The sequence below is a fragment of the Plectropomus leopardus genome, chromosome 10, assembly GCF_008729295.1.
Source record: "Plectropomus leopardus isolate mb chromosome 10, YSFRI_Pleo_2.0, whole genome shotgun sequence".
Taxonomy (NCBI): Eukaryota; Metazoa; Chordata; class Actinopteri; order Perciformes; family Serranidae; genus Plectropomus; species Plectropomus leopardus.
Genome location: NC_056472.1, coordinates 10,297,535 through 10,323,664, shown reverse-complemented (window position 1 = coordinate 10,323,664; position 26,130 = coordinate 10,297,535). Strand labels below are relative to the sequence as shown.

Here is a 26,130-nt window from a genome sequence, read left to right as displayed (position 1 = left end):
CTCTTAAGGAGGGACTAGGTCCTCTGTGGAATCTGAAGGATCGTTGACATTGAAACAGTCCTTTGGTGGGATTTGATGACATAGCTTCCTGAAAAATCAGCCATTTAAGGATCCTTTCTTGACTTTGATAGGCACCATTTATGTGTGGTTTTTAGCTCTTTGTTTTCAATTTTTGTAGTTTCCTCTCAGATGGTTGCTGCTTACAGTCTAGTACCTGGTCACTACTTTTTTATAAAGACCTGACCTCACCTGTCAGCTGCCGTTGTACTGAGGAAAGTATCGGACATGGTAAGAAAAAAAAAATTAAGAAGATACAGGCCGGGGCATGGTCTCTACAAATAACGTGATGAGCAAGTGGGATTATTTTTGCATGAGTCGATTGTGTTTTAAGAAAATCTTGCTTTGTATACCTATAATTTTTTAGTAAAGAGAACTTTCAGCTACATAATTACCTATGCAATCATTAAATTGACCTCAAAGTGTACTGATATGCAGACATGTTTACCTTAAAATGGAAGAGTGTCATCTTTACATGTTTTATAATTACAAATATCAGTGTGAATATTAGGACAGGTCATAAAACATACATGTGAATACATGGGCTTAAATGTGTGTGTAAATGCAAGTACCCACCAACAAAAGTATCCTTAGACATTTTGAGAACCACCAGCATTATTTAGCAATAGTTTTGTAGGCATGTCCCTCTTTTGATGGCTTTTCATAAACTTACACAAGGACGCATTTAAATGCACATGAGCCTTTGATGACGCAACACCAGCCAAATGTTTCACACTATCCCACTGACTGAAGACCGGTGGGAGTATCATTGCCAAGTAACATTGCAAAGGCAGAGAAAACGACAACTACTAGCGGATGTAAAAGTGGTTGTTAATGATGAATGTCTCAAAATATTTTTAAAAAATCACCTCACAAATGTTTTATGAGAAATGAAACACACTGAACGTGAGTATTCAGCCCCAGAGATACACACACTGAGAAATGAGGAACAGTGAATGTTTATATCTGTTGTCATGAAAATACAGATACTAAATAACAGAAGGAAAGAAATACATACCAAAGTTACTAATTTATGGACTTCAAAATGAAATACCTACCTGTGGGTCGCCTGAGATTTTTTTCCAAGAGCACTCTGCGTAAGGAGCCATCCATGGCTGATTCCTCTATATGAGAGTGATCACCTATGACGCTCCAGTACATCATCCTGCAACAGACAAAGAAAAATGCTGTACATCCGTGACACCATCTTCCTATAGACAGTGAGCATAAGGATATACCTTCGTTCCTCCTGTATATCCAAATAAATGAATGCATTTAACTTTCATATAACCTTATAATGTCCGATTGGGACAAAGTTACTGCAAAACATTTTTGTGTGTCTCAGTACATAGAAATCTTTCTGTCCTTGGTGATGATGTAATATGCAATTCCAAAACTAATGAAAATTGCGAACAAATAACATTCTTACACCTTAATTTGCCAACTTGGGAGTATTAAATTGTGATGTGGCTGATGAGAGCATGTGGAAAGCCTCAAGATCAATAATGAGGATTACAACCACATGTGGGTGTGACGGCTTTGTTGTTGTTGGAGGGCACCTTTAATGGAGCTGGTGTGAGTAACATTAAGGGATGTGATAGGTTACTAATTAAGCAACTTCCACTGAGGACGAGTAATTAGTAAATGCTGAAATTTCAATGATTATTGAGCGACGGGTACATTTTCCAAGTAACGCTGGTTTCCTATTGAAAAAAGCTCTGCTGACAACAAGTGCACAGAAAAAGGTCCATGACTTAATGTTGCAGTCAAGAGGCACTTCTTGTGGGTGCTTCACATTGCAGTGCATAGCCAGTGAAAGGCTTTAATCATTACAGCAAGGCATTTTTGGCAAGACATGTTACCTAATTGTTGATAGGAGGGATAATATCCATTGTAGAAGGAAGAAAAACTGAATGTCAGATCTAACAGATTTTTTCGAATACAACACACGTCTACAGGGCACAAGTCTTGAGAAATATCTGTAGAAAAGAAACAGCTATGTGCAAAACTTACCCTCTGGCTGGGTTGACAGCGATGGCGTATGGCTCTCCTGCAATGTCAGTAATCAAGCGGGTGCAATTTGGCCCCTTAAGTTGCCCCACATTTATGGAATACCGTAATTTAGTCCAGTGGGCTGTGTAATAGCTGAACCAGTGCATCCGAGAGTGATCGGTCCAGTAGATGTTGCCGGTGATCCAGTCAGCAGAAATATCTCTGGGTCGACGGAAGTCTGAACACTGCAACCAATGATATCCACAAAGTCAAGCTCTTGGTGCATGCATGTCAAATGTGTCAGAAAAGGCTCAGCAAGGAGACACTTGGTATAATGCAGTCTAACTGTATGAAAGAACTCAACATATACAGTAGTCATTTTTAGCACCTTACTTTGAATTGACAAACAACACAGACCAGTTAACTTAATGCTTATAATATCTTAGAATATAAATAGACATTCTCTGAAACTAAATATTTGCTGATATTTGGATAAAAGAAAGTTACACATTAGAAATACTTACAATGTTTCTGACATTTGTTTTAGTTTGACTTCTTTCTAGATTGTCTTTGTAAAAAATCCCACCAGGGTTAAATTGAGTCGCCCAAATAAACTTCTGGTGGTGAAACAGTGCATCCATTCCAATAATGCGGGCATTATCCTCAATGTGAGTGAGCAGTTTGTGTCCTTGGCTCTGGTTAAATGGATACACAAAACTTCTGATTTCAGTATCATTAGCTATGTAGAGCACTCGATCTTCTGGTCCTGCCCGGTGAGTTATTAATATGCAAAAAAAGAAAACAAAAGAAAATTGACTAAATTACATTTTAGGTAGAAGACAGTTTAAGCACAGCACATTCAAATGCAGTTTAACCTTGTACTCATTTTACACCAATTTCATATCACCAAATTAGCACGTATGCAGAGTACACCAGAAAATATTTGATATCAAACTTTAGGATCCTACCTTTTGCTACACAATTGCCATTGATCTCCTTATAATTTCGATCACATGTGCACTTAAAAGATCCTTTAGTGTTTGTGCAGTAATGAGGACACGTATCAAAATGCAGGCATTCATTTATCTCTGAAAAAAACAACAACAGAAAGATAGATTTTATTAGGAACAGACTGCTTCAGAAAAGGTAGAAAACTATGTATATTTTCTCCATAATTGGTGAGACATTTTATAGGCATTGAGAGATGATGGGTAATAAACAGCACAGAACAGTAAGGCCAGGCCAAAAGAGGCAATGGTAAGGACATGAATATGAATAAGATAGAAATACAGTATAAATCTCTTTTCTCCATGATAAGTGGAGCCCTCGACCCATTAGTAAAGAGGATATTATATGCACGCAGCCGCTGACACTTTCCCTTTGCATACATTAAATTACTACCAGACAAAAAGCCATCAAACTGAGAAACAAGAACTCCGTCGAAAGGTTGACTGAATAATCAAAACTATCATCTCATTAGACTTGAATAACTGTATTCAATATTCTTCATCTTAATAGTAAAAGTTGAATGTCAGCCGACAGTGGGTATTACTCCATCATGAGTTAGCAACATATATTCTGTCATAGTTTATTAACAGATATTTGATGTTTTTTTATATCAGCTTAATACAATGGGGCTGTCTGTCTGTGTGTCCCCTCATGAGGTTCTCTACATACAAGCAAAGACTGTCAGTTTAATGTCATGAAACTAGAGGCCCTATAGTTTTATATTTTGCGACACAACTTGACACAACTGAAAGAGCCACATCATTTGTTTATTTAAACAATTAGCATTGCTGAGAACTGGCCTGTCTGCTCTGAGCAGATCTATTTTACAACTTACTATTTGTTAGAACTTTTAACGAGTCTTTACTTAAAATAAAACCAAGAGGAAAAACTTTTTATATGCGACTCTTGACAGTATTAGCAATGGGAGAGTAGTAATCAGGATATCTTAACCTGCCTGAGATAAGGAAAATAAATTGTTAACCCAACAGTCTGATACAAAATGTTGTTGTGATTGAACTAGCAATTACTGTCGGAGCTCTGTATGATGTTCAAAGTGAATCTATGAGTCAGAGGTTGTCAGCGCATGCCTCTTAACATGTAGTGCTAAAAACAGCAATACTCCTGACAGAGCTAATGATGTTAACTGGGGAAGGACTAGAGGATGGGAGCTACGTTTCTGCCACGATATCAGCGGTAATCACAACAACAGAGAAGCTTGTATTAAAACACACACACACACACACACACACACACACACACACACACACAGGACAACTTCATTTTCTGCTCAGGGCACTATCACTCTACTCTGTCTGCTATATTAATGCTCAGAATATTGCATAGAGGTCCTTTAACTGTCAAAATGGGAAAAACAATAAAACTGATCATGCATTACCTTCACATTGGCCTGTGTGTTGGTTCCTCTTAAAGCCAGGTTTGCACTGACATATAGCAAGAGCATTTGTCTGGTTGCAAATTGCATCCTCTCCACATGGATTTGTTTTCTTTCCACATACATCTCCGTTGGAAACTACAAATAAAAACAGGACTTTGATTACACATCAGTCCTCTGTGTCTCCGACACCTGCTGTGTCTTTCTTTTGATGTGCAAAAGCTGAGAGGGCATCATCTTCTTTCATATATTACACAGCAATGCGTCCAACGCGGGCATACATATATTACCATAAATAACAAAACATCACATTTAAAATGAGATGAATGCTGAGCTTCTTGATAACGTCATGGTGACATTCGGAACTTTTCATCTTTATCGAATGTCTCTTTCATCTGTTTCCTCGAGTCAACTGGTGCTGTACTTACAGGCCTTGCAGTCTTGCTCGTCCGAGCCGCCGTCACCGCAGTCACTGAAGAGGTCGCACTGCAGCTGGATTGGGATGCAGCGTTGGTTACTGCAGGTGAACTCTGTCTTCCCACAAGGCCGAGGTCTTCCAGCCACCACCTCTGCTTTGATACAGACAGTGACAGTTGAAAAGACAACGAAAACTGATGATCTATCTTGTGCAAATATTTAGGTGCAAATGGGGACAGAGCTTGTTGTGAAAAATGATTTACTCTTTCTTTGACTTTACTGCATTTTGAAAATAAATGTGGTGTTCTAAGTTCCCAGATTATCTTGATTACTTGCTGCAAAAGGGATCATTTTGGAAACAACACTTTAACATTTTAACTTTAGTAATCAATCTATAATTGTCAGCCGATTTGTAGCAGTTCTCAAAATAAAGAATGAATGCTATTACAGACAGCTATTTCGCAATTATTTAGCCCACAAAAATGTTGAAATATTAGCTCTGCATATTTGTGGTCTGGTTTTTGGCCTTCAACTTACTTGAATCACCTGTACAGTTTTCATCTCTTCCAGAAAAATATACTAGAGAAGAATGAGAGTTTGATTTCCACCCCAAGCAGAGCGGAGAAAAAGAAGGAAGGAACAAAATGAAGTGAACGGATGGAACTGCAGGATTAAGGTGAGATTGAAGGGATGGATGGAGGGAAGAAGCATACAATGGCGAGAGGTAATGGAGTGAGGTAAGAGATGGATGGACGTATCAATGGAATCAGAGAGGAAGATAAATTGAGGACAGAGGGAATGAAAGAGAGAAGAATGAGCGAAGTGATTTGTCCCTTCCTTTCCTGTCTGCTTGGTGTGATCGTTCAGATCAGGCTTTTGTTGAAGAAACATGCCAGGACACTGTAAGAGAGTCTGCAGCTGTTATGCCTTTGGGTATATCAGAGACAATAAAATACCACTTTCAGCACAAAAATCCCTCTGAAAAAACAAAACAGTATTAACTAAATCAAATATTTCACAATGCAGCCTCTCATAACATGGAGTGGCTGTTAAACCCTTTGCCTTCCATTTGTAAGCAAATCATCAACTTTGAGGTGATGATGTGCTGCACATGCAGCTGTCTACTGGTATAAAAAGAAATGTTAAATCGCAAAATGCTTTCCTATAATCCTTAAACTGTGCAGGATTGTATGATTGCAGATACAGCTCATATAGTGCATTCAGTACAAAGCTCAGATCAGTTCAAGGAAAATAATCTTCTGATGCATTAGGAATCAGGCCTAAGCTTTGGGCCCGGGCAACTATAAGACCACATTTAACATGTCATCAGAAAACTGCTAGGCAAGCTAACATTTATTAACCTGGCCAGTGTTTGATGTTATACACCACAGGATACCATCTGGGCATGAGAGGTGTAAAATGTAATGCTAACGGTGCAGAATTTGTTGGATGCAGCAGTTGCTGCTTTTTTAAACATTGGCTCACAACCATGAGGTCAGGACCCCGTAATTGGGAGTCACAGAATGACAAACAGGTTAGAAAAAAATAGTTAAAAAAATAATATCTATAATATCTACTCCACATATTTTCTTTTCCTGGAATACACTGTCCTCATCAGCCCTTTAGAATAATTTGAGTTACACCACCTAACAGTTTTTTTTCCCAGTCACAAGACAAAAACACTGTGGTAAGTTTAAGAAAAAAAAAACATGATTGGGCATTAAAATTGATTTCACATGAGACTCAAAACCGTGTGTGAAAGTCCTGTGTTTTACACATCCACAACTACTCCTTCCTTCCCTTCACCTCATTCCATCCCTCAGTTTCACAAGAAAGCCAGTTCTGGCAGAAAGTTTTATAATGGCCTGATAATTGCCTTCTCAATCTTATAGTAGGTGCAGCAGGCCCCTACTAACACATACCTATGACCCTTATCACCACTGATTACAGGCATTTAATGGTCTGATAACAGCCTAATCAGCTGGTGAAACAATGAGAGACAGAAAAATCACTCTTAAACACAAAAATCACTCAGCTCATACGCAAGCAAAATGTGATGACAGGGTCATATGTAAGCAAGTAAACACTGCTCCATTTCAGGGGTCATTAGCTAAAAAGATTAGGAGTCATTTCAGAGGACAGCTTGGAGTTTACTGAAGTTTGGTTATATCAAAATCAATAAAGGTCATGGTCATGGCCAGGCTCTTTCCCATCCCCAATTAATGCTTTTAAACTTTTCTATCAGTATGAAACAATATATCCACTTCTGTGGGTCAAGGACAAATGCAAGGGGAGCATGGTTATCAAATAATAGAAGGAGAGCTCTGCCCTCTGTTTAATAAACCGACCATAACTTTAATAGTATTTTCACAGGAAAGTTTGCTTGGTGCAGATTTAATATTAGATCTTTACAGGCGCATTCTGTGCTCACCACACTCTTCTTCATCTGAGTTGTCACCACAGTCATCCACTTTATTGCAGACCTGGTCTGTGCGCAGACACACGTGATCGTTTCTGCAACGGAATGGCCTTGTAGGAGGGCAGGGAAGTTTTGCTGGAGATGAAAAGACATGAGAAGTTAATGGATATGTCTTTCAAAACAACAACAACAACAATAAAAAATCACCTGCATGCAATCTTGTATGAAAAGACAATGAAATGTTCCCTCTTGGAAATAGAAAAGTAGTGTTTTAAAAAATATTTATCAACTGTCTTCAAAGCGAAACCTTGTGAGTGACATTTTCAACCCACCACACATGTCTGTGTCTTCGTCAGAGTTATCTCCACAATCGTCCTTGCCATCACACACCCACGTGTGAAGTTTGCATAACGTGTTGTTGCAAATGAATTCATCAGCCCGGCAGAAGAAAGCACCTGCAATTACACACAGATAAGTCTCCATGACTTTTAACTGTCTAAATGAGAGTAGAAAAATGCTTTCAAAGTTGTCGAAGATGTGACTGAAAAACTGTCTCTGACAAGATTACAATGATAGATCATTTCACATAATGATATGGACAGCCCTGGATTATTTTGCCTCACAAAAGCAAAGTTTGAATCTATTCATCTCATCTCAAACCTTTCATTCTCATTGTATTCAAAATCCTTACCTCTGCCACTCTCACCCTACCTGTCATATATTATTCTCTGTTGTTCTGTCATCTTTATTTGACATGCTTTACAATTGACTTGTTTTTTCCAATGATAATGTCTGCAGTGCAAAGATCTGAGCTAGCATATTAAAGGATTTTTGCCTTCAAGGTTGGAAAGCCCAAATATAAATCTTAAAAAAGCAAATTAACAGACTCGTGTGAGGTCAGACTCACTCCTACCCTGACTGCAATTTTCCTCATCACTGTGGTCCATGCAGTCCAACACATCATCGCAGCGCCAGCGCCGAGGGATGCAGTGGGCACGATTCAGGCAGAGAAACTCATCTTCTCTGCACTCCTTCACACAGCCAACCTGTCAGCGAGGAAACACCGTAAACCATCAAAACTGTCCATTGGAGCGATGTTGTCAGCTGCAATCAGAGGAAACCAAAACAAATTATTTTTCGGTTGCTTCCTGTGAGTCATGTGAAGCTGCACTGACCTCATCTGAGCCATCCAGACAGTTGTCATGTCCATCACACCGCAGGCTGGCTGACACACACCCTCCGCTGGCACACACGTACTCGTTCACAGAACATGAAGGGGCTACTGGAGGAGGGCAAAGTACATCAGTCAACAACCTGTCTATTCTCAACTAGAAATCATTCAGGTGAGATTTTTTTTTAGTTTCTTGTACAACGAACAAGTGGAAAAGTCCACATGGAGCTAATGCTGACAGGGAAATGCAGTTTTTATGAGAGGAATTATTGGAACTTGTCACTCCACTATACAGTATGGTGATGTCCTGCAGGTCAAAGAGCTCGCATTGTGTACTACTCTCTGTTCAACAACGTGCTTTACGGTACTGAACAGCCAGTAATGGACAGCAGAGTATATCAGCATAACTGAGGCCATTTCTATTCGTCCACAAAATTAGAATGAGAACATTTTATTTTTAAGATCTGCAATTAGCATGGGAGTCCATAGAGATAATAGAGAACATTTCTGAAAATCACTTTCACATTCAAACTCACATTTCAGACTCTTTTTCTTTATTCTGTTGGGAATGTACGCTGTTCAGTATCAGGATGTCACACTGATCATTTATTCAACCACTTCCTGAAGAGTTTATGTGGTATTATCATAAAACCAGTGTTGAAGAGGAATGTGCCTCTTTATGCCTCTGAAATAAGGGCTGAATTCTTTTTTTCAATAACTAACCTTGATACAGGGTCATTTTTATTTTTATTACGACTGCTGCTTTGACCTCGTTAGCTCTTTAGGATAGCAATGACCTCACACAGGAAAATACTCAGTGTTTCACTGAATCGCACTCGGTGCCTCTTCCAGCTACTGGCATTGACATGATCACCCTTTATTTTACCTACAGCAGATAATACAAACTACTGAATTGTATGAAATCCGGTCTTATCAAAAAGAAAAATATCACCCTGAAAACACAAGGTTAACAAACAGTTAATGTTCCTTCCACCAAGTGCACAAATATTAAACTCAGTAATGCTTCCTGATATTCTTTTACAAACGACACGTTTGTTTTTCACCTGTTTCCTGGCAGTTTTTCTCATCTTCCCCCATCTTGCAGTCTTCTTGGCCGTCACACAGCCACTTGAGTGAGATGCAGAGGTTGTTGTGACACCGAAACTGGTCATCTGCACAGCGTGCCTCGCAGCCTTTCTGTAAATGAATAGAGTAAAACATGCTGTAAATATATGCTGTCTTAACAAGATTATTAAACAGTGAATGTTGATCTGTGAAATATCGACAGTGGCACTGATGTTTGTTAAGTGCTATTCTTTACTGTTCAATGTGCATGGTCTTGGGGACCTCAGTGCTTGAAAAAGGTTGATTAGGTGAAGAGTCTATCATGCTTTCTGTGATGTACTGAAAATCCTGTTTTTAAATTAAATTATTTAAGGAATTATCATGTACTTTTCTGCCCACTCACAAAACATCAGTTGAAATTCATGACATGTTGGATTTAGCATGAATAGAGTGGTTAGAGTAAAAAAAAAAATGGTACTTAAGTAAAAGTATTTTTACCTTATGCTAATTTTGATTGATACTGATTATATTGAGTAAATTTACTACTTGAGTAAGAGAAAAAATTATTTTGTCACTTCATTAGGTGCAATTTTTACATAAATGTATTACATTTACAACAGGTCCTCAACAGGTAATTACAAATGTGAAGTGCACATTGATTTTAATTTTAGTATCAAGAACCAGACAAAAAACAAAGTCATGTCATGTCAATGTGAAACTTCTAGCGGCTGTCAAAGTAGTTGGTGCATTTTACAACTTGTTGTTCCCTGTCATTTGTAAGGCAAACAGTGTTTGGATGTAAGGCTGGGGGAGTGCATGTCCCTGATCTGAAGGAGACAAAAGTGTTTCATCTCCTGCCATCATCTTCAAACGTAGTCAACTGAAGGGTCGTGGAGGGGGTACTGCCACACCTCCTGTCCATCTTCAGTGCTAGTGGGCAATCTAATCTCACTGTCGGACATTCGCTGCCGTGTGTGTGAGTTCAGCTAAACTAAAAAAATATTTGTAGCTAAATGTATCAGGAAAAATAACGAGAAGTGTCAATATAATAGAAGTGCATGTATACATATATATATACATATACATATACATATATATATACACATATATACATGAAATGCACCCGAGTAAAAGTAAATGCATTCTTTAAAACAACTACTCTTAAAAGATACTAATATATTTAAGAAACTTACTCAAGTAAATGTAACGTAATGTAAGTAATGTAAGTGTAATGCATTAGTACCCACCATGGCCAGTGGACATATTCACCACTTTTATATAGATAGATAACAATGGTTAAAAATAAATAAATTAATAAATGAAAACAAATCACTGGCTTTTGGTGAACAAAACAACCACAAATAACAGTAAAACAGAAAGAATATATAAACTTTCAACAATATTTGAAAGCAGAAGACATTCTGCTGGCTGCATCTGTTAATGAAAGTAAAATCAATGTTTTAACCTTTATGATTACCTCAGTGGAATAAAATGAGTTTTGCTTTAGTACAGGACAAAAAAAAAAACAAACATGTATCCCAGTGTTTTTTCCTGTCAGGTAAATATTTAAGCCATAGCAGGGTGGCCAATATACTCCATGATGGCCACTATGAATAACTAAATTTAATAATAACTGTGTATTACAGTGGTGATTGAAAGGCAACTTTCCCTCCTGAAACTATCCGCCTGCACTGACCCAGAAAGTTGGCAGTGGGGAGACATAATAAAGGGTTAATTAGGGTTGCACTGCTTTGCACGGAGAGGGATTACATATAAAAATTGCCGTGCAAATTTTGAACGGAGCAATAATTTAACAAGAATAATGAATGGTAATAACAAGCCTTTGTCCTTGAATTATGCATTGCACCGCATCATTACCACAGATTGAGCATTCTTTGTATGAATCCTGCAAAAAAAATCTCTTTACACCATGCAATGCTAGATAAAGGCACATTTAAGTTAATTTCTTCACGTATTACAACAGCGTTAAATTACAAAGGCAATTTGAAGCTTCATAAATTAAGATATTCAAGCATATTTATAAACAAAACAAGCTGCCTTTGTTTTGCTGAAAGGCATGGGGGATTAGGATTTTCAGTGGCAAATAAACACAAGGTATTTCATGCGCGAATGTACTTGAAGGTACAATAACTCATCACAGTGATATTTTCTGTCCAGCATTGTTGGGATGTAGCGACCATGACGGGGAGATTTGGATCGACACAATGAATCGTGTCTAGAATGGGGTTATTTTCTTTGAAAGTGGCAATATACTTGGCCAAATTTATCTCCCTTTCCAATTGGGATATTTCAACTGTGCTCGGGCTGCAAACTCAAACGTTAGGACACACTTCTAAGAGATCAGTTACAGACTACATCACAGTATCCATAAGTGATTATTGCATTTTCCCCCATGTACATTTATTATAAACTGACCTATTAGTTACTATATAAGCTGGCACTGCCACACTAACAATATAATAGATTGCTTAGCAAGTTGTTATATCAGCAAAAGGCTTACTGAGTCAGAAAGGGCAAAATGTCCAAAATGTTGGTGTTTGATTTAAAAGGATCACTCTAGTGGGGCTATTCTGAGGTGTGCAGTATTTTATTATTTACATAGTGTCTTGCTAATATCTGCACCTCATTAACAACTCGCATGGGTTTACGTCCCGCTTTCATTTCTAAGTAAGCAGTACACATATTTAAAACACTGGCCTCATCTGAATTATCCAGGCAGTCGTAGTCTCCATCACAGCGGAATCTGGAGGAGATGCAGTCTCCGTTAGTGCAGGCAAAGTCCTTGTGGTTGCAGGTGACTGGCTCTAAGTTGAGAAAAACAGATAGAAAATAGTGCCAAGCTGATTCTTTATTCCAGCATTATACATAACAAACATACATCCCCTGATGCAGCGATCGGCCAAATGCTCTGTGTTGGCAAAACCATCGTTTTAGCTAATTAGAGTCATTTTGTATCAGAAGTGGAGAAACTGGCAAAGCTGATCAAGATGTAAATGAATTCATTGCAGCTCTGACAATGGAGGGGGGGCAACATACTTTCTGAAGCCAAAAAGCTTGTATCTGCCATTTAGTGCGAGTCTGTCCCCGAGGACAATATTAGGGCGCAGCTAAACAGCTGCATCAGACCCAATGTCTGGGCCCTCCCCTTGTTATCATGGACTGTTAGCTAACGTGCGGTGTGTGTTATGAGTTTGTGCTGCAACAGAGACTCCCAGCAGGCATTGCAGCAGAATCTGATTTGCAGCCTTTCCACTGTCTGCTGGTCCACCTGCTTAATTCTTTGCCATCCAACACTTGACTGGCTTTTATTTGCATTTTAAGTGACATTAATAGGTGTGGGGAATAAGCGTCCAATAAATCACGTAAATGATGCATACTCAGCAAAAAACGGCATGTACCTGCTCATATGACGTACAGGCAAACAATCCCACGCCTGCGCACGTGTGCGCGCACGCACACACACACACACACACACACACACACACACACACACACACACACACACACACAAACACACGCGCACACACAAACACACGCGCACACACTTGAATGCACGAACAAAAGATATGGAATTTAACGAGGTGAGTTGCCAATTTCATTTCATGAGTAAATAAAAGTTTTCTTTTTAAAAGTGATGATGGATATCTAAACAAAAGGGAATATGAGCTCGGTAAATTACAGTGAATAGATGGTATCAAGAGCTCAGGAGCCTCACATTATTCTCAGAGAACGAACACAGATAATAAGAGTAAGCTTTAAAGAGAGAGTTGAGCCTGGCTGAGTCGATAGTGGGAAGCATTACCCAGGGTGTAGAGATACAGGGGCGTGTGTGCGTGCGTGCGTGCGTGCGTGCGTGCGTGCGTGTGTGTGCGAGTGTGTGTTTGTGTGTCAGAGACAGAGAAAGGTGGAAGATGGTTACGGTGGTGGGAGGGGCACTCAGGTGTCTTCTGAGAAGCCCTATTCTTCACTGCTTAAGTGCGTGTAGGACGTCAGCAGTGTATAGAAACAAACTGAGCTGCCAGAAAGTGAAGGAGTCAGGTACTCACTGCAGTTCTCCTCGTCTGAGTTGTCTCCGCAGTCATTCTGGCTGTCACACCTCCAGTGGTCTGGGATGCAGTTGTTATTCTCGCAGCGGAATTCATGAGGTCCGCAGGTCTTTTCATCTTTTTCATCAGGAGCAAACAAACATGAAGATGAAAATGGCTTCAAAGAGCATGAATATTAATAGTGTGCTAGCTATCATATTTTCTACGTGTAATCATCGTTTCCTCAGGGTTTCCCTAAGCAAGTCTGACACAGAGTTCAAAACACAGTACGCACTCCAGAGGCTAACACACCGTAAGATGAAATACCTGACTGTGCTACCAATCATCCTCTACAGATTTTGTGACAGGGAGTTGGCAAAATTGAACTTTCTTCAAGAAAACATCCAAGAGAATTTCAGAACACAACACATGCTGAAGCATTTGATTTTGGCTTTGCTATATACCGCACTCAGACTATTTCTCTGTTTCAGTGCCAACGAGTACCAGCATATATGACAGATACAGTATCTATTGATGAATGCCATCTCTAAGACAGTTAGAGGTGCTTCGATACGGGTTTTAGATATCAGCTCATCACTTCTTTGTCTTTTTTTATGTTATTAATTTGACAGCAAGCTTTTATATCCAAACAAGTCCTCCAACCTCATATGACCACGTAAGTTGTTTGTTCCAACCCTCTAATATGACCAGCAGCATCATTGTCTAAAATAATACCCCTACCGGAACTGTCGCAGCTTTAAACACATGGTAAATGTTGTGAAATGCTCACAGTCTCACCATAACTACGTGGTTAGACTTAGGTTACATAACACATTGGTTTGCTTTTGAAAAAAGGTCATGGTCTGACTTAAAATGAGTATGTTTGTTACTAGCACAATGCAGCGTGATGTATCTAACATGCCCTACAATATGTACATTATGTCAAATACTACACTGGGTTGTTAAAATAAATCAACACTGAGTTTTGGTATCACACGGGACACAAACACTGGTCTCCTGCATGAAAGTCTTGTATTTGTTTGATTCATACATCACCAATTTTGTGGTGACGCATCATTGCATCTCACCAGTACAGGTGCTTCAATGTGCGTTAAACCGGGTGATGTATATCCATTACTGCTGATCAGAGCTGGAGCCGTTAAATACTACTATGGAGTCCTTTGACTGGGATGTGAATGCCAATGGTAACCTTTCACATTACATACAAAAGCTAGATGTTAGCATGTGTTGGTGTGTTTTCTCTGCAATGGGATAGGGGCTTTGGATCTTCTTGAAAAGACCATACCCCTGATTTTCTCACAACCGTTTTATAACATGTTTCCCGCTGCAAGAGGACACTGCTCTCCACTGTTTACAGTAAAAAAATGTCCTCCTCTGCTGGAAAACAGATGAGAAAACTTGAGCCCTTATCATCTTAAACACAAGGTGTGAAAATAGAGTACACCCTTAACATGTGAGGTAAAGGTTAAGTCAAAAGACTGGAGTTGAGACTGAGGTCACGCTTCCTACTGAAAATACCAAGCCTGATAATGAGATTAAGCGATGTGGGCAGTGATACAGAGGTCTGGATCCAAGCTACAAAATGTCACTCAAAAAATTCAGTAAATGTCATTTGAGAGTCTGTGTTTTGACTGTTTTTTTATTTACTGTATATGCTGTTTGAAGTGACTCTGCCTGGGATTTTGGTGCGTGCGTCAGTTTGTGCATTTGCCTGTGTGGCTTGTAGTTGTTGTGGGTAAAAAAATTATTGAGGGCCCTGATGTATTTCAGCCTAAACCAGGCATTCCAGTGTTAAACATTAATGACCAGAGATAGAATTATCCAAAATATCTGCATTCATTTCAGAAAGAACAGATGCTTTGATATTTACTCCAGCAATACTTCCTCAGAATGGGTTTTCAAAGTCAAACTGAGAGCTTCCTTTTAAAAAGTCATTTCAGTGCAGACATCATCAGGGATAATGGCCAAGGTAACGCTGTTATCAGTTAGGGAAGAGATGCGTCAAAAGAGGAGGGTGGCAGATTCTGCCTGGATCTCTTTCCAACATGACAGCAGGAGGAGAGAATCAGGAGGGAGAGCTGAGAGTAGCAGCGGATGACACAAGGCAGCAATTCATTAGGAAGCAGCTCAGTCACTAACAGCATATAAAAGATGTGACATGGAAAAAAAAATTGTAATATTTCCCTGCTAAGTCAGAGCTCATTACGGTGCTAACAAGCAAAACTTCCTTAAACAGTCTAAGGTAATTCAAAGAGAAAATAAAAAAGCTATGAAGCAGCATTTTGTCTTTTAAGTGCTATGAAGTATTGAGAACTTTTTAGGTGATGAATCATTGGACGGCACTGAGAAACACTACAGATGATACAGTTTGAAGGCCTAAAGTCAAACATCAGTAAACTAAACACAGTGGGATAAACATTTACTCAATATTGCATCAGGGTCTTCTCAAGTTAATTGACATTAAAGCACCACATAAAACTACCTCAAAGTATAAAGGACGCTATTGAGAAGAGGTGTGAAAGCTTAAGACATCAAAGCATGAATATTCTTTTAATTAAACCCAAACTGTAATGTTGTGCAAGCTGCATATACTGACAACACTACCAACAATATTTGTTATTTTTCACTTTCACACCTAAGAGGCAGCAACACCTGGTAAAAACAAACACAAACACACACCATGAAATTCAGCCTTTTTACATTCGAATAATATATAACAAAACATAAAATTCCTGCATTGACACAAAGTAAAGAGAACCCCCAACTCAAAACAAGAATACTCTCCATGTATTCATGTAGGGTAATCTATACAGCACATTACTTACAACAGATGCAAATATTTAACAAGTATTTAAAAGAAAAAGAAAAACTCTAAAAGCTTGGAAACTGTGTCTTCTACAGAAACTAGTCATTCACTTGATCATCTGTTATGTCAAAGTACCTCACATCATTAATAAACAGCCTCCACATGTTTTCAGATATGCTGTTTAGTTAGTATACAAGGCTAGATAACACTGGTCTGGTCTGTGAATCGTCTTCCTTAATAGTGCAATACATTTTTAGGCTTAAAGCAAGCTGAGGTCTATAAAGACTCATTCAGTTTTACTATACTTAAGTTTCTCTGGATACAAATCCAGAAGGAAATGTTTAGAGTCCTTTAAGATTTCTTTTTGCAATTTTTTCACTATAGTTTTTACCTTTTCCCAGAGGGTTTTACTTTATGCACTGCCAAATACAGTGAGACAATATTCCTGTAGTTTTTTTGTGCATATTGTGATACTGTAAGCAAGGTGATATATGATGATATAATTTTTAAAATTAACTTTAGGAGCTAGTGGCATGCTCTAAAAGATAATATTTTCAAAATTTACTTATACCCCTATTTTATTTATTAATATATTTGATCTCTTGACAGGGATCAGCTTATTTCTATGTAGTGAAATTGTCTTAATTGAAGAATTCTGGCTCTTTACAGAGGCATGTCAAGCAAATATAATCTTGGTGGGACGTGACACAAGGTAGAAAAAGTTCCCAAGGTGCCCTACTGTAGTAATAATGTCTTTTGTGTGTTGCGGGTCAGCATTTAAACACTGAGAGCTGCTAGAAATGCAAATAAAACTTAGATCATAATGCAGAGCTCTCATTGACGAAAGGGACAGCTGTCCTTCATGGCGTTCTCCCTCAGCACACCATCAGATAGGCGTAAAGAACGCGCAGGACTAAGTCAAACCAGAGTGAAGCCAAGTGTGAAATTAATTCAGATTAAATCAGATTCTTCCACCCTTTAACTGAAAAATAAGTGAAGAGGTGTGATTTATGGTTAAATGGGTTTCCACAACTCACCGCAATTAGCCTCGTCTGACCCGTCTGCGCAGTCAGGGTCCTCATCACAAACCCAGAGTTTGGAGATGCAGTGCATGGAGGCCTTGCACTGGAACTGGTCTGGGGAGCAGGTGCTTTCAGCTGTGGGTAGATAGACAGGCAGTGTGTTTGGATTTGCACAAATAATCAGAGTGCTCATTAGACCACAGTGACATAAGAACCAGCGAGGCGGTCATTAAAATCCCCAAAACACTTGCAAACCTTTCCAGTGTTTTATTATAGCAAGTAGTTGTTTGTTATAAAACCTCACATTGTTTCAGATAGCATTTTAATTCAGTGGCGCAGCGCTTATTACAAAAGTGCATTCAAAACCACATCCAATCATTGTGGAAGTCTAAGAAGGGGTGAAGTAATTAGCTTCACTTTAATTAAAGGCTTTTTTTTTCAAGCTTCTCTTTCTCCTCCTTACTTTCTTGCATTTTCTTTCCCTACTCTGACCCCTCTTGCAATCACATGCAAGACAAATGCAGCCGTCTGAAAGACTTGAATGGGCTGTGATATTCTGATGAGTTACATCATGGCAGAGAAAATCTGTTCTTATCCTCTGTGTGATTCAATATCTAATCCCTTTTCACAGGAACAGGCCCATGACAAGGGCTGCCTTTAGAATACCTAATGAAGACTATGTAATGTCAATGTCGTCATAAAGTCTGTTCAAGCAGAAGAAATAAATGAACCGTGCAAAAGAAAAAAAGACAATTAAGGCGATTTATCTTAAACCACAAGATTATATCTTTAAAACAAAAATATAAAAAACCTTAAAATAGTGACTTTTATCTAGGTTTTTGCTTCAGTGTTGGGGCAGACTGATCAAACGAGGGATAAATTCAGACACTACCCCGTCTAAAAGCTCAGTAAACCTATTTCTAAGACAATGAGTCTGACAGTAATAATGCAGTGTCTTACGACAGTCTGTCTCATCCTCTCCATCTCCACAGTCATCCTGACCGTTGCAGCGCAGGTTAAGGGGGATGCATTTCTGTTTCCTGGTGCACTTGAACTGGCCTGACAGACAGATGTATGTCTCTGAAAGAGAAAACAGGCAGGAGCAGCGGGAGGTTGCATCAATAAGAAATGAGAGTTCAGACAAAGCTAGGCATCTATTTTACGACTACGGACTGGTAATGAGTCAGCCTACAATAGAGACAGCTTATGCAAAGTCTTACATTCATGTTAAAGGTTTTGGAAATGTACAGTGTCTGCTAATAAACTAATGAAGGTTTTTACATATGCAGTTTGTAATGCACAAACAGAGGCAGATAAAGATAAAGACAGTGAGATTAGGGCTGCAGCTATTTACCATTCTCTTTTATTAATAATATACTTTATCAACAATTTTTCCGACAAAACTAGACAATTAAATGTTAAACAGTGCACCCATCATGTTCTAAGATCCCAGGGTGACATCTTAAAATTGTTTTGTGTGACAAACAACCCAAAAATTGCCAATTAACATTATTTTGCGTGATAAATTATTCAAACAATTAATCAATTATTAAGACTGGTCTTGAGTCATGTTCTGATGATCAGTTAATTCATTCATCGACGGAGTGTTTTAGCATTAAATAGCACCATTGACAGAAAGGACATAACAGCAGTGGATGCATGGTTTAATTGATTCGCTAATGGAGACAGGTTTTCTGGTAATTGCAGAAGCAGCACAGCATTCAGCAAAAAGCAGTAAGTAAAAAAAAGTTCAAACGAACAGAAAGAAAAGATTTTCCACTTTAACAGTAATAGTAGCCCCATCCTTACCACAGTTAGCCTCATCGGAGTTGTCACCACAGTCATTCTCGCCATCACAGATGAATGGAGGGAGAGCACAAAGGCCAGTGCCACACTGAAAACGCCCAGGCTGACATTTAAATTCAGCTGTTGGGAAGGATCACAAGTGTATCTCAGGGTTTATACAGTGAGAGTTCAATAAGTAAACATAGAAATCTGACCAAAGCATTGTGTAAAAAAGGGAAGAATGCTAAACACATAAACAACAACGGCAACAAGAGGGCATTGACGGCAAATAAGAAGCAAAGACAGGAACAGTTCAAAACAGTGCCGTGCGCAGGAGGGAGGTGCTGAAGTCAAAAAAGGGCACTCCTCTCATAATTATTGATTACAAAGTGATGTTGCATACAGTAGCGCATCTTTAACTAACTTACATAATTATTGATTTCAATACCCCCACACTCATAGTAATTTAATTTCACAACAGTGACAAACGATGCTAAGGCTTACAAACACGTGCTCCCTGGCTGGCTGTCACCAGTGAATGTAGGTCAGAGATGGGGACTTGAGCAGCAGAATTAAAACTCAAATACAGTATTCTGGTATAACACACTGCTAGATGAGAGTTGATTCCATTGGCCAACTAAAAAATTAAAATAAAAAATACAATAAAATATAATATAGAACTAGGAAAGGGTATTTAAATGTTTTTTGGTGAAAAACACATAAAAGGACAAATATATTATTAAAGACCAAAAGGGCAGGCGCTTGAGCACTACCTGAGGTCTATCCCGACATGCGTCTGGTTCACAATTCAATTTTAATATCACTCAAAGCTCACCAAAATAGGAGTTAGCTTTCCACTGGAATGTACTATGTTAGAATTTCAATAACATGGTACTCACGGCAGTCGGCAGGTTCATCTGATCCATCCCCACAGTCATCCACCGTGTCACACTTCCACCAGAAAGGGATACACTCATCTGTCCCGCAGCGAAACTATTAGCACCACGGACAAATATTGGAATAAAAAGAGAGAAAAAGAACCCACAGGATTTGAAGTAAACATGAATATTTAATTCCCAGTTTAAGCCTCAACATTCTTGAAAACCAGAGTCGTAATCAATACACACGCATTTCCCTAAACCTACAGTACATGTCAGATGAGGAAAACATGTGAGAGTAAAGCAAATTGCCCTTAGGGGGAGGGAAAGTACTGATCAGGATAGAAAAGCACCAACATGCTCACATTAAACTTAGAAGTGGGAGGGGATGATTGCTGACCTGACTGGAGGTGCAGTTGGAGAGGCAGGTTTTATTGTCAGCAGCCAAGTAGAAATTAGTGGGACAGGCACATTTGTGTTCCCCTCCGGGAGACAGAAGACACAGGTGGCTGCATCCTCCATTTGCAATCTGACACTGGTGCTTGGGTACTGCACAGAAGAACAGAAGTACCTCACTGAGTTCAAACTGTACAACACTGTACAAATCAAATTCTTCTTAAAAATAAATAAATGAGGCCCGCAACAACTGCACGGCATGGGAGGTTTGAATGAACACTAGTGCCAGATGGACTTGTTACCTTCAGGCTGGCGCAGGGAATGGTAGACCTTGATAGATTTGATGGCTTGCCAGGAGTTGAGGAGCTCCATCCCTTGAGCGCCGGTTGTCTTGTGAGCACGTCGTAGTGATTTGGTCTTCCCATCCGTCCAATAGACAAAGTCCTCAAACAGAGTCAGAGCCATTACCCCTTGGATGTGATCATAGGACACTGGAGAGGGACAAATGGCCATGGCAGGCTTCAGTTAAATTCCTTTTTATGTAATTTAGCAACCAGGGATCTGCTAACTGTGTGGCACAAATTTCCTTGACAACTGAAAGCAACAAAGATTGAAACTTCCAGTCAGTCACACCCACACCAGATGGGATTATCAAATTAACTGATGATTTGATATTTTCACTTTCTAATATCCTTTTACAATTATGTCATTTTCAGAATTTACAGCTGTAGTCGGTAACTTTTATTTCAATAACTTTTCATCATATCCACTGAGACTGTCACTCCATCCACACATGACAAAATCATATTCCTCTTTGCGCTCCTAATGCTTCCAAAGTGGCATTTGCTAGAATCCACCACGGCTAAATGAAAACAAACAACCAGAGTCGAAAGTCTCTAACACAGCTGTCAATCATGTCAATCACTGCTCGTAAACTAACTGGCAGATTGGGGATTCAATCCCCGGCTCCTCCTGTTTTCATGTCGAACTTTCCTCAGGCTAGAAACTGAACCCCAAATTGCTCCCAATGGCTGTTTCATCAGCGTGTAAGTGTGTTTAAACTGACCAGCAGGTGAAACCTTGTATGGTAGCCTTGGCCACTAATGGGTGAATGTGACTATAGTGTACCAGCGTTTATTGTGGTCGGGGGACTACAAAGAAGTTTTACAAGTGCAAGTATGTCTGTCATTTACCACTCAAAGCAAGAGGGGCGAGTCTCTTTGCTAAGCTTAGCTAACTAGCTGCTGGCTGCAGCACTACATTTAAAACACAGCTATAGGATGGTATCAAAGTGTACTTCCCCAAAACTATTCCCTTAACATGAACACCTTTAGTCTCACCTTTACGTCTTTGGGTGCCATCCATGTTGGCAAGCAGGATGTGGTTGTCGTCTGCCCAGTAGAGCCTCTTGTTGGTGTAATCGATAGTGAGAGCAGTGGGGCTATAGATCTCTTTGTCAATGATAACCGTTTGCCCTCGGCCATCCATGCCAATACGCCCGATGTGAGGGGGTTCACAGCAGTCTACCCAGAACACGTACCTAGTCAGAAGTATAACACAGTTCAAAGAGCTATACTGTACTACAGCAGGCAAACATGCTGGGAATAAAATGACACAAAATAAAACTCCTCAAATGAGAGCTCAATCTGGCAATTCCCAGGTTAATCATCTGAAAAGAGTTACTCTATACCTGTTCTCCCTCAAGCTGTGAAACCAATCTTTATTAGGAAAACACTTAAGCATTACGGTGAGTTTTACAGTAATGACAATATGCTTACCCTGTCTGGGGGTCCAGAGCTAGATCTGTGGGGTTCTTGAGGCCAGAACTGATCAGGACGGTGGGGTACAAGCCATTGGCTTTGGACACTTCCAGCGTCTTCCTTTCCGCATCACACCAGTATAGATTTTTTCCTATCCAGTCTACAGCTAAGGCGCTGGGCACTGCTGTTCTGTGCACTATCTAGTACGCAAGAAAAGGAAGATCAGTTTTAGTATGGAGGTTTGTCTGTTGAACATTAATTCTCTAAATTTCCGCATGAATGAATGCAAAGAAATAGATAGCATTTCAACAAAACTTGCTCTTTCATTAGTTTACTAAAACACAAGAGCATGTACAGAGGACAGGTCTTCCTCTGTCAGGTAGAAGCAAATTATTTCAACCCTGACAGAAATAAAAAGATCTGAATCACTCAGAACCCATTTGGTTTTTTCACAGACACAAATCTAGAGTGTTGAGTATTCGCTCAGTGAGTCACGACATTCTCCTCCATCAAATCAAAGTGCCTCTATTCTTTCAACCGCATTACACACAAGTCCTATTAGCATCCAGAGCAAAAGTGAACACTGTTATGATGTCTTTGAGATCCCATCTACACATGTTGCCATAGCAATGGCAACATATGTGTTTCCTCTGTTGCGCACAGTGGCTGAAATGTAAGTCAGGGCGATTATTAATGACTGCAACTGCAGACCACAAAAGCTGAGATTATCTTAAAGAACATGTGCAGAGAGCACTGTGTTGGTGTTATTAAATATAGTAGACATTTTATATATGTGTAAAATTTGTATTCTGTAGTATGCAGTATGGCCATAAAGTGTGTCGGTTAAATTTAGTTATATTTTGTTGAGGCCAGGATTTGGCTAGTGCCTGCTCACTTGGACTTGTTGTGAGAGAGTTTACGAGAATGGTAAAGTAATTTGTGCACATGTTTAGTCAGATGGAGGAGCTGTGTCTAAAGACTTAACCAATTAATTAAGGTACCAGTGTAGTTTGACCCATGCATAATTATGCAGAGCACATTTCTTAAATTAGAGGCTACAGATGGAGGGCACAAATCATTCCTGCTGCTATATGACAGCTTCGGTATCTGCTGACATTGGTAAGAATATAATTAATCGCACTCAGCCAGTACAGACTTGTAGTTACTCTTAATCACATACAAATTATATTTTGATGTGTATTTACAACTGTACTAGCCACTTATTTAGATCACATTGGCAAAAGTTAAAATCAATGTGTTTCATGTTTTTTTGTGATTTTGAAAAGGCCTAAAGCCATGAAATTTGCTATTTGCACCAAGACAGATAAATATGTGGATGCAGTTTTACACAGACTTTAGTACCAAAATTGCATTGCATTGCCTGATCTGTGCAAACACGTCCTACACTGCCCCAATTCATCCACCTCAGTGCAATCAACAAATAGGTGCAAGTGTAAACAAATGTTAGCATAGAACTATATAAATTTCATCAGAAAACACAAGTTAATTTGCAAAAAAGGAACCCATTGTATGAGTGTCTGTTAACTGTAGGATGCAGGGCAGCAGAGAGAGGCTGCCATTAATGATCTTATTCATCTTACTGCACTATTCTCATCGAGAGATTTGGTTGAAATATCAGCAAAGGCTTTTGACTGATGTAAATAAAATCTAGTAACTATCTAGGAACTCCATCAATATTCCCAAGGCAGTCTAGCCTTTGAGCTTGAAAAAGCAGTTGTTCAGAATAAACAATCATTGTGCCAGCTGGCAGATAAAGCCAATGCCTTGAAACCCCCCTTTTAACAAAAATAAATAAATAAATAAATAAAATTAAAAAAATTCCAGCACAGATCCAATCTGTCAGTAAGGAACACGATTTGCTTTGAGGCCTTTTCTGCCTTTTCTGTCATCATTTGCAAGGAAATATATAGTCTTGGCAAGAGACAAGGCTTTCTCATAAGCAGTAATTTCGACAAAACTGAGCTTAAAACAGTCACTAAAATATTATACATTGTGCAATATTTACCATCCTGACAGCTTCCACCAAAAAAAGGGAGCTGAATCTCATCACGTCTTTCTGGTTGACTGTATCACTAATATCTCACTATTGATCAAAGAGATTGATTTACAAGGCACTGAAGGTTAACTTCTCCTCATTTGGATTCGGCAAATTGAAACATAAAGACTGGATGAATCCGCCAGATCAATGCAGAAAGTTGTCTCAGTCATGTGGCTGTGTTGGAAATTTCATACTGACATGCTATTTAGTGTATCAGATTTTTTTTTTTTTTGGTATGTCCATAACCTTAGTTTGAAACCAATACTATGTGAATTGCACGCTATTTATGGAAAAACTTTACAGCATGCAAACACTGGAGACTATGCGGGCATAAATATCCCACAGTGCAAGGAGACAGATGACAATGTGGCATTAAGAATGTTTCCTGCAGAATTAGAGTGTATGCGTGGCAGTAGTGGACGACTGGGGAGTGGGGGAGGACAGCAAACTTTGGTAGTTTTGGTTTTTCCTGTTTAAATACATGTCTCTCTTTGAATTATTCTGTGTCCCCTCTCTAAAGTCAGAGGTTTTTGCGGGCCCTTGAATGCAGCGCAGCTCTCCATGAGTTCAGCACTTTGTGAGTTGCGGGTTGGATAATTGATTTGTCAATCAGCGCTGATCAGATCAGATCAATGGATGAGAGGAGCAGCTCTGAGTGAATGTAAACTTTCAGATCCAGCAGAACAGTTAAGTATTACTTCCAATGTGTCTGAATGCAATGCATAACCAGACAGCTCCAAAAATAGAAAATCAGATTGTGTTGGCAGATGTTTTATTTATGGCTGCTTGCCAAAAATTAATGAGCATGTGGAAAACCCTGGAATGAACGGGGACCAAGACAGCTTTGTCACGTCAATTATGCTTCTGTTTTAATGTGACTACATGAAGTGCAGATTTATTTATTTATTTATTTTTGTTAAATATAGTTTCAAAATTATTTTATCAAAATTAGTGGTTAAGCTGAGTTTGGGATCTGTTACTATGGTTGGTTTCTAAAACTGGATAGGAGGCTATGAGGAGGTGACATAATTACAGCTCAGTGCATACAAAAAGATCATTACAAATAATGTATACAGAAGTATGTTGGACATAGTACACATACTAGGTATGTGGTGCATAATATTTGTCTATTATTAATAAATTGCTTAATCTAAAGTGTTTTCCCTTAAAAAAGGCCATTCTTTGGTCTTAGTTACAATAAGAAGAGTTGTATGAACCCTGATACATTTACCTCTGGATGTTGATCATTAATGTCACTGTAGATGTTTTCTTTCATCGTATTGAAATACCTGCTGTGACATTAATGACTGTGTAGTCAGAGGTGTAACTGCAAAATTAACCTAAAGAACAAAGGTTTACTCTTTAAAATCAGGTGAAAAAAACAAAGTATGTTATAAAATCTATAATTATCCATTGTTTTAATTAAGCAATAGATTTCAATTAATCTCTGCCTTGGTCAGATGAACTATCTTGGCAGAGAGAAAAAATCCACAGAAATACTCACTGCTCCCCAATCTTTTTCTCCTCATATAGCACGGCTATAGGAGCAGCACTGGATATCAGTGGCTCTTTTAATTAACCCAATGTGAGAAACTCCGCGATCTGTGTCTCAGACAGTTTGTCCTCTTGCTAAGCTGTGGCAGTGGCTCAAACAGAGACTGTGGGAGTAATTGAGCTGAATGAGCCTAATGCCCCCACACACCAATGCTAATGAGATGTGCAATTGGGACTCAGCAGGTGTTCTGCTGACATCCCAGTGTCCCCAGTGTCTGGGCTCCTATCCCATGACCCGAACAAACCTTGGTGATTACACCAGAGAGCACCATTGTGTCATT

The 26,130-nt window shown here is 39.1% G+C and overlaps 1 protein-coding gene across 1 annotated transcript in view; it reads right to left on the bottom strand.

Annotated features, from left to right (window-relative positions):
* lrp1bb (low density lipoprotein receptor-related protein 1Bb) overlaps nucleotides 1-26,130 on the bottom strand; it is a 393,508-nt gene that overhangs the window by 28,398 nt on the left and 338,980 nt on the right. The window contains exons 65-85 of the mRNA XM_042494695.1: nucleotides 22,255-22,436; nucleotides 21,817-22,016; nucleotides 20,779-20,967; nucleotides 20,481-20,629; nucleotides 20,102-20,195; nucleotides 19,227-19,343; nucleotides 18,378-18,497; nucleotides 17,433-17,552; nucleotides 13,590-13,706; nucleotides 12,241-12,347; nucleotides 9,522-9,654; nucleotides 8,462-8,568; nucleotides 8,200-8,332; nucleotides 7,619-7,741; nucleotides 7,299-7,421; nucleotides 4,879-5,019; nucleotides 4,454-4,588; nucleotides 3,018-3,137; nucleotides 2,574-2,815; nucleotides 2,071-2,294; nucleotides 1,116-1,222 (exon numbers count right to left, since the gene is read on the bottom strand). Coding sequence (XP_042350629.1) covers nucleotides 1,116-1,222; nucleotides 2,071-2,294; nucleotides 2,574-2,815; nucleotides 3,018-3,137; nucleotides 4,454-4,588; nucleotides 4,879-5,019; nucleotides 7,299-7,421; nucleotides 7,619-7,741; nucleotides 8,200-8,332; nucleotides 8,462-8,568; nucleotides 9,522-9,654; nucleotides 12,241-12,347; nucleotides 13,590-13,706; nucleotides 17,433-17,552; nucleotides 18,378-18,497; nucleotides 19,227-19,343; nucleotides 20,102-20,195; nucleotides 20,481-20,629; nucleotides 20,779-20,967; nucleotides 21,817-22,016; nucleotides 22,255-22,436 — 2,983 coding nt within the window. The remainder of the gene's footprint in view (nucleotides 1-1,115; nucleotides 1,223-2,070; nucleotides 2,295-2,573; nucleotides 2,816-3,017; nucleotides 3,138-4,453; nucleotides 4,589-4,878; nucleotides 5,020-7,298; nucleotides 7,422-7,618; nucleotides 7,742-8,199; nucleotides 8,333-8,461; nucleotides 8,569-9,521; nucleotides 9,655-12,240; nucleotides 12,348-13,589; nucleotides 13,707-17,432; nucleotides 17,553-18,377; nucleotides 18,498-19,226; nucleotides 19,344-20,101; nucleotides 20,196-20,480; nucleotides 20,630-20,778; nucleotides 20,968-21,816; nucleotides 22,017-22,254; nucleotides 22,437-26,130) is intronic.